This window comes from Limulus polyphemus, unplaced genomic scaffold, assembly GCF_000517525.1.
Source record: "Limulus polyphemus unplaced genomic scaffold, Limulus_polyphemus-2.1.2 Scaffold6462, whole genome shotgun sequence".
Taxonomy (NCBI): Eukaryota; Metazoa; Arthropoda; class Merostomata; order Xiphosura; family Limulidae; genus Limulus; species Limulus polyphemus.
The window spans coordinates 3,074-12,115 of record NW_013672072.1 but is presented as its reverse complement, the minus strand read 5'-3'; the positions used below and the strand labels follow the sequence as shown (position 1 = coordinate 12,115).

Below are 9,042 nucleotides of genomic sequence, written 5' to 3'. Positions count from 1 at the left end.
CAGTCAGTGTGTTAGAATACTAACTGTGAACTACATAACCAGTCAGTATGTTGGAATACTAACTGTGAACTTCATAACCAGTCAGTATGTTGGAATACTAACTGTGAACTTCATAACTAGTCAGTATGTTGGAATACTAACTGTGAACTTCATAACCGTGAACTACATAACCAGTCAGTATGTTTGAATACTAACTGTGAACTACATAACCAGTCAGTATGTTGGAATACTAACTGTGAACTACATAACCAGTCAGTGTGTTGGAATACTAACTGTGAACTACATAACCAGTCAGTATGTTGGAATACTAATTGTGAACTACATAACCAGTCAGTATGTTGGAATACTAACTGTGAACTACATAACCAGTCAGTATGTTGGAATACTAACTGTGAACTACATAACCAGTAAGTGTGTTGGAGTACTAACTATGAACTTCATAACCAGTCAGTGTGTTGGAATACTAACTGTGAACTACATAACCAGTCAGTGTGTTGGAATACTAACTGTGAACTACATAACCAGTCAGTGTGTTGGAATACTAACTGTGAACTACATAACCAGTCAGTATGTTGGAATACTAACTGTGAACTACATAACCAGTCAGTATGTTGGAATACTAACTGTGAACTACATAACCAGTCAGTATGTTGGAATACTAACTGTGAACGTCATAACTAGTCAGTGTGTTGGAATACTAACTGAGACCTTATAACCAGTCAGTATGTTGGAATACTAACTGTGAACTTCATAACAAGTCAGTGTGTTGGAATAATAATTGGAAACTGTTTTCTTTCTTCTTCTTTTGGACTGTATGCTCTTTGGAATTCTGACCATCAGGGAAACAAACATTAAACTAAGAGGGAAAGGGTTAAATGCATAAGATAAATATCAATCATTTGGTTCACATTCTTTCCATCAAAGAAACACATTGACCTATGAGTAAAAGGGTTATATGCAGTAAGGTGAATACCAGCCCATCGGTTCAAATTTACCACCAGGAAAACATTTGGACCTATGAACAAAAGGGTTACATGCAGAAAGATGAATACCATTCCTTTGGTTCATATTCTTACCACCAGGGAAACATGAGACTTATAAGGGAAAGGGTTACATATAGTGAGATGAATACCAGCCATTTTGTTCACATACTGATCACGACAGTAATATTGTCACTAAGATGCATTTTACCACAGAAATTGTTACAAGAACATTTAACTAAAGTATTTTCTGTATATATATTTTTGTGAAATCATACTATTATATGTCAGTATGAATGAAGAAGCAACTTAGAGATACATGGAATAAGAAAACAAAGAACTAAAATATTTTCTGTAGAGGGTATTTCAAGAGTTTCATATACTAGATTTTATAGAAGATGAAATATTAATGGATCATAGAATACCTGTTCATAATAGCAAAAAGGTGGCACTGTTAATTAAATTCAAAAGTGGTTAAACAAAGTCAAATTCAACATAATATGAGAGTAAATTAATTTAGGTAAATTAAAATCTGACAGTTGCTAACAGAGAACTGTTATGGTAGGTTACAGAATTAAAAGAAAAACAACATAAATTTGATGGAGAAAAAAGTGGTAATGTTTTTGCAAGAAAATCAGAAACTGATAATGTAATAAAATTAAAATTGGATAGCAATTTTGAAAATTTATAATTGAATTTAATTTTTCTCTTTTCACTGTTGTAACCTATGGATATTATTTTGAGAAATAATGAATATACTGCTATAAACTGTGAAAAAATAGAAAGTATAAATCATATTAAATTTGAATTAGAACATATTGAATCTTTTACATATAAATATTAATAATATTCACAATAAGTAGGATTATTTGTGTACAGTTATTGGTGACGTTTTGATATTTTAATAATCACAGAGATATTCTTAAAAGAACATGAAATCCAAAGTTATAACTTGGAAGGTTATGATGAAATTTGTAAATGTAGGAGTAATAAATGAGGAAGAGTAATTTTAATATTTTATAAAAACATTTATCTCTATAAATAGTGAAAATAAGTTCAGAAGATGCAGAACTATTATCATTTACTGTTGAGATAGATGATCATAAAGTTTAATATTCCAATTTATAGACCTACAAATTATAATTCTTATCGTTATTTTTTATAAATTTGGAAAAATTACTAAATGAACTAAAAACTTGTAGGTATATAATATATCTTGGTGATATTAATATTAAAAAAAGAAATAATTAAAACAAAAATCTGGTAAATGACTATCAGAATTCATTACAGTTTAGTAGATTTCAGCAAAATATAAATATTAACACATGGTCAGAATGGAGATGTGAAAAATTTGTTTAATCATGTTTACTCAAAACTAACAGGTGTAATTATAACCAGTTATGTGATAAAGGAAAAAATATAGGATGTTATTAGTAAATTTAAAAATCAGTATATAAACAATAAAGCAAACTATGAAAAAAAGACAATAGATAATGTTTTAGTGATTAATAAAACTGAAATAAACTGTTATGAATTATATAAACAATTATAATTGGGAAGAGTTCTTAAGCCTAAAAGATCCTGAGGTAGTGTATAAACAATTGGTTAGTGTGTTAAATTAAATTGAAAGAAAAACATTGTTTGAGATTAAAATAAAAAAGAGGAATACACAACATAAATCTTGGATAAATTCTGATCTTTTTAAATTTAATAAAAGAATAGGATAATATATGACATAAATATAAATGTCAGAAGAATGAAGTAAATGAAACAACTAACAAAGCAAAAAGAAATTCTGTAACATGTTTTATAAGAAAGTCTAAAATGACATTACTATATGAAACAAATTTGCTAATATTCAGGGTAATATGAAGGAAACCTGCAAATATATTAATGAATTAGTAGATAATTGTGCTAGTGTTGAAACACTTGATGAGAAAATAAATAAAACTCTGAGTATAAACATAAGTATTATAGATTTAGCAAATAATTTTAATAAAGAACTTACAAATAAGATAAATATTCTAAAAAGTAATCATAATAATAAAGATAATAGCTATGTTACAAACAGAAATAATTAGGTTAAGAGTGTATTCTCGTGGATTAATACAATTTATTTCCCTCCAATAATAGAAGTTATTAATATAGTAAACGTAATGAATATTAAAAAAGAACCAGAAAATGATGGTATGGTTTGCAGTTAAGGTACATAAAACATGAAATATTATCGTTTTAACAAAGATTATACCATGCCTATTAAATTTAATCTATGAAGAAAGGAAAATGCCAGATGGACTTAAATTATCAGTGATAAAACCTATTTATAAGTAAAAAATGAAAGACTTCAATAATTATAGACAAATTTCAATATTATCTGTAATTTAAAAAATAATGGAAAGGTAAGTATATACAAAATGTTGGATATTATTGAAAAACATAATATTATACATTTATGTCAATATAGATTTATAAAGAATAAAAGTACCATGTTACTCTTAGAAAATTTTTCAAATAACACGAATTTACAGTTTGAAAAAAAAAAAGGTACTTGTATTATTTCTTAATTTAAGTAGAACTTTTGATACATCAAATTATAAAATACAACTGGATAAGTTATAAATGATGGTTATAAGGGGGAAGCTACAGAATTAGTTCATGATTTGACTAATAGGGTTGCAGTAGTAAGAATTGGGGAAATAATTAGTGATCTAATGACTCTAAAATATGATGTTCCACAAGGCTCTATTTTAGGTCCAATACTATTCAATCTATATGTTAATGATATTGTAAACATAGGTTTAAAGAACAAATTATATCAATATGCAGATGATACAGCTTTAACTATAACTCATATTGACGTGGAAGCTGGTAAAGAAATCCTACAAGCAGATTTTAATAAATTAAAGTATTGGCTAAATGTAAATGAAATCTATATGAATACTGATAAACCAAAAACTGTGATAATTTACTCACAGTATATAAATAGTATGAATAAAAACTGTTTACAATTTTATGATCAAAGATGTAATACTAAATATGAACATTTATTTGTAGAAAATAATTAGTATTTTGCTGGTAATTGTATGTATATTGAAAATATTAATACAAAGACATACTTTGGGCTAAACACATAGATATGATATCTAATAAGTTAAGACCTATTACAGTGAAATTATGGAGAATACAATTAATATTTAAAAAATAATTTATCTATCTTTAGCAGAATCTGTTCAGAAAAAAATGTTTAAGTGGATAATTTTGAATAAAAATGATCAATTTAACACAAATTTTATCTTAGCAGATGAAATTATAAGAAATCAGTTATTAGATTTATAAATACACTGCTCAAAAAAATTAAGGGAGCAAGAATGTGAGCGAGCATTAAGAAAGAAATATTGTAATGTTCAGTGTGAAAAGCATGGTAGTAGTATCAACATTATTTGCTGAACACAAATGATGTATGATGCCGATTATTGTTCATCATCCAATGTTGAGTAGTTCATGCATTACAGATAAATCCTTCACATCCATGATAAAATTTAAAGTGGACCATGAAGTTCCTTGTTGTGATGTGTGTTTTTTTCAGTGCTCTGATATTGACACTGTGTTAAGTGCTCTTTGGATGAAAATGAGGTTGCACAAGCTGTGCAGATGCTGCAAGATGGTGTTACACAGAGAACTGTTACCACAAGGTTTAATGTAGCCCCCAGTGTGATGGCAAGACTCGAGACATTATCAGGGCCATACACTTGCCACAAATCAAAGACAGGACTGCTACATGGTGAAATTACCAACATGGAATAATCAAAGTACTGCTAGAGGCCTACAAATTGACCTTCATTGTGCAACTGACACCCTTGTATATGACCAAACTGTTCATAACAGACTTCATGAACATAGATTAAGAGCCAAAAGACCCACTCTTGCCTAGTTTTGTCCATACAGCATTGTGCTGCCAGATTAAACTTTTCTTGTTTACACTACAACTGGTGGCTTTGTCATTGGAGAACTTTACTCTTTATGGAAAAAAGTTGGTTTTATGTTTCTACTTGTGATAGACATGTACCTGTATGGTGATACCAGGGTTAATGTTATGCGGCTTGCAATACCATGGAATTTGATCGTTATGGTGGAGTTTCAGTTATGGTCTGGGCAGGGATCTGCTTGAAAGGTCATACTGACCTAATTATTATTGACAGAAGTTCCTCAACTGCACAACGGTATGGAGATAGGATTCTACACCCCCTTGTAAGACTTTTTGTGGGTGTCATCAGAGACAATTTCACATTGGTGCAGGATAATTCTAGACTCCACATCACTAGGTTATCCATGGATTACGTAGAGCAGCATGGGATCGAGTGATGGATTGGCCAGCAAGGTCACTGGAATTAAATTCCATTGAACACATGTGGGACCAACTGTACAGACAGATTCATCACTGTGCAAATCCCCCTGCCAATGTTAAGGAGCTGCAATAAGCCTTGACAGAGAAATGGAATGCCATGTTTCAAGACTACATCAGATGCATTGTCAGAAGCATGCTAAGATGTTGTCGAGAGTGTATACAAGCTTAAGGTAGTCATACCTCTTACTAGAGGTTAATTGTGAATTTTAGTTTTGTGTTCCTCATGTTTTACACACTACATGGATTACACTTTTTTTTTTGGTTAAGAAAATTTCATAATAAAAGGTTTTTTGAGTTAACATTTCTGTTATCTTTGTTATTTACCGAAGCATTGAGCTCATTTCTTTTTGTTGCTTCCTTAATTGTTTTGAACAGTGTATATGATAATAATAAATCCCTATTACAGCATAAATAATAAAGTATTAAAATGTCATATATATATATATAATACTAGAACATTAGAAAATATTAATTAGGAAATTCCAAAATATAATAATAAGTATGGAAAAAGAGAGTATAAAATACCATATATAATGAACCAACTCCCCATTATTTATGGAATATAAATATACTTTCAGACGAAAAGAAAAAGTTAAAAGACTGGTTGTTAACTGATGTTAATAGACAAACTGAGTAATATTCATTGAACGATAATTTATACAAATAGGATTGATGTTGTCATTAACTTAACTATTTTATTCTGTATATAAGTGCTTGTTAGTGATAATTGTGCAATAACACAATATAATATAAAGATTTTAAATATGATTATTATGACAATTTTCACTTATACTTGATGGGTATAAGAGATGAGTTATAAAAATGGTTTATTGGTTATGTGAGTATAATACATGCAGCAATGAGTTAAAAATATAAATAGTGATCGAATAGCTATGAAGTATAAAGTCTTACAGGGTTTTGTTTTAGGTTCATTACTATGTAACGTGTATGTTAATTATTTGTCCAATATAGGTTTAAATAGTACAACATATCAATATGTGGGTGATAAAACCTTAACTACAACTCATATTGGTGTGAAACTTAGCATACAAATTTTACATATAGATTATGATAAACTAATGTTATATATAATTGAAACTTGTGTAAACACAGATTAAACTGAAATCATGAATATTCACTAACAATTTACAAAAGTTAATAATGGTATTTTTTCAGAAAACTTATTACCAGAATATATTATTTTGATTATGATTGTATAAAATGTATATATATATAATATTAGATATCTAGATTTAACTTTAGGTGATTTGTTTTATTATAATATAATGTCTGTGATGAATTCAAATTAAATATAGTTTAAAAAAGTTAATTTCTCAAATAAATGTAATGTTTATTCACATTAGTTTTGTCTGTAACTTGTAGATTCTGTTAATAACTATTAGGGATTTGATATCATATGAAACATTATATTATGCACAATTGATTATTTAAAGTTTGTGATAAATTGGGATCAAATGTACAGCTTTTTTTTTCCTTTCTTTCTAACAAAATGTAACTGTAAGAGCTCTCACAATCCACGACAATTGTTATGTAATTACCAATAATGCATTTTCAATTCTTGATTGAGTTTTCCATAAATAAGCTTCATGAAAAATTATTCTGTATTACTTCATTGAAATTTATGTATTGTATACACTGAGTGGAGTTACAATAAAACGTATTATTGTTATTACCCTCAGAAGAGTACTCTGTTTAAATAATTATGATGGTTATTTCATATAAGGTTAAAAAAAATTATTATTCTTGGTTTCTGTCTGCTTTCTTAGTTTACAAAAGTTTATGCATTAACTCATTTTATTGCCCAAGCATACTGCAAGGCCTCAAATATGTTTTGTGTGTATATTGACCTTACATGATTGTTTAAATACATTGATTCATCAAAAGGACCATTAATGTTGTGTATACAGATTTAACTGTTACCATAAACTATGTATGTATATTGACTTTACATGATTGTTTAAATACATTGATTCATCAAAAGGACCATTAATGTTGTGTATACAGATTTAACTGTTACCATAAACTGTGTATGTATATTGACTTTACATGATTGTTTAAATACATTGTGATTCATCAATAGGATCATTGAAGTTGTGTTTACATATTTAATTGTGAATAAGCATACTGTGTCTTCAGTTAGGTAACAAAAGTTCTATTTATTGAGTACTGACTTGTATTACTTTAAAAATAAGTTAATTAAAATATGGTCCTAACTTCAAACTCATACCAGTTTAATTTATATTTGACTGTATATTAAGGAATGGTTCAGTTAAAGCCAGAATAAAACTCTGCTTTCCTATTATTAGTGAAAATGTAGATGGATCTTATCCTAGATCAGTTTAGCAACTTTCAAATTATAACATCAACAACTTTCACAAAATCGTTTAAATATTATGTCTAAAGATATTAATAGTTTATTAAGCCTTTCTTCATTCAACTTGGTTAGAAACTGATTGTCTTAATTATTTTCCCAAACTCAGTATTTATTTGAAAATTTCTTTTGTGTGAATTATTAAGTTCTATAAAATAATTCAAGTTATGCTCCTAAAGAAACAGAATATTTGATTTTATCTTACAGGTTTGGTCCTGGAATGGTGATTTATTGGTTTGGATTCATTGAAGAGCTAGACACTCACAGAAATACTGGTATCCTTCTTTGTGACTGTATGCCAAAGATTATTACTTACATGAATGCGCAGGCTCTCAGACAGTGTTAACCTTTTCATCAGTTGTAGAGTGTATACTAATGTCAATAAATACTCAAACATAGCTTTGGTTGTCAACTTTCACAGCATACATGCTACTATTACATTTCAGATTATATAACAATGAAGTAGCATGAGCTGTTTTTACAAATATAACATTAGTAAATGCACAAGAGTACATCTTCCAACATTAAGAGTTATTATACATACCAATAGTCTTATAATGTAGCATTTCTTCATGAATTTATGTACATTTTCAGAACTACTAAAAAGACTGAAATATGAATCACAACAATAAATGTACAAAAGATCCTTGCTGCTCATTCTTACCTTGTTTTTTGGCCTGCTTACTACCTCAGCATAAAAGTCATTAGTTTAAATGCATTTTTAAAATCAAAACTATTTCAGCAATGCCTAAAAAAAGGGTTAAATGTTACAATTACAAAAATGTTAATTCTTCTTTTATATATGGTTCAGGCAGAGACTTCATGATGAACAAAGTTGAAACTAACAGCAACTGCCTAGTTCATAGTGACACTTCTACAAAAATCTCTGGGGAAGAAAGGACAGTGCCTTTCATCTTCAAGTCAGCTTGCACTGGTTTTTGCAGGGGTTATATGGTGTGTGAAAGGGTTGAAATAAATGTGACATGATTGGCTGGTGGTTTTTGTAAGGTGGTTGCTGAAAAAAGTGATGATTTGATCAATGGTAGCCACAAACTGCTGATTACCATGTGTAAGTGTCTGTTTAGTTTCATTATGTTGAAAAAAAGTCTTTAGTTTTTCCAGTATCTTTTTGTAATAAGGGAGGTAAATACTCTTACTTATTTTTCATGTCTGTTGTATCAGTTTTTATTTTTATGTTCTTCAAACTCATTCCCACTTTTGTAAACCCCATCTTCATTACAGTATCAAAGCCAGATACTTAAACT

General features: G+C 28.8%; 1 protein-coding gene across 2 annotated transcripts in view; it reads left to right on the top strand.

Moving 5' to 3' along the window:
• Positions 1–8,175, top strand: part of LOC106473739 (uncharacterized protein C15orf41 homolog) — a 44,950-nt gene extending 36,775 nt beyond the window's left edge. For both annotated transcript variants that reach the window (XM_022402136.1, XM_022402137.1), the window contains one exon: positions 7,985–8,175. In XM_022402136.1, the coding sequence (XP_022257844.1) occupies positions 7,985–8,123 (139 nt within the window). In that variant the 3' untranslated portion in view covers positions 8,124–8,175. The remainder of the gene's footprint in view (positions 1–7,984) is intronic.
• The last annotated feature ends 867 nt before the right edge of the window (positions 8,176–9,042 follow it).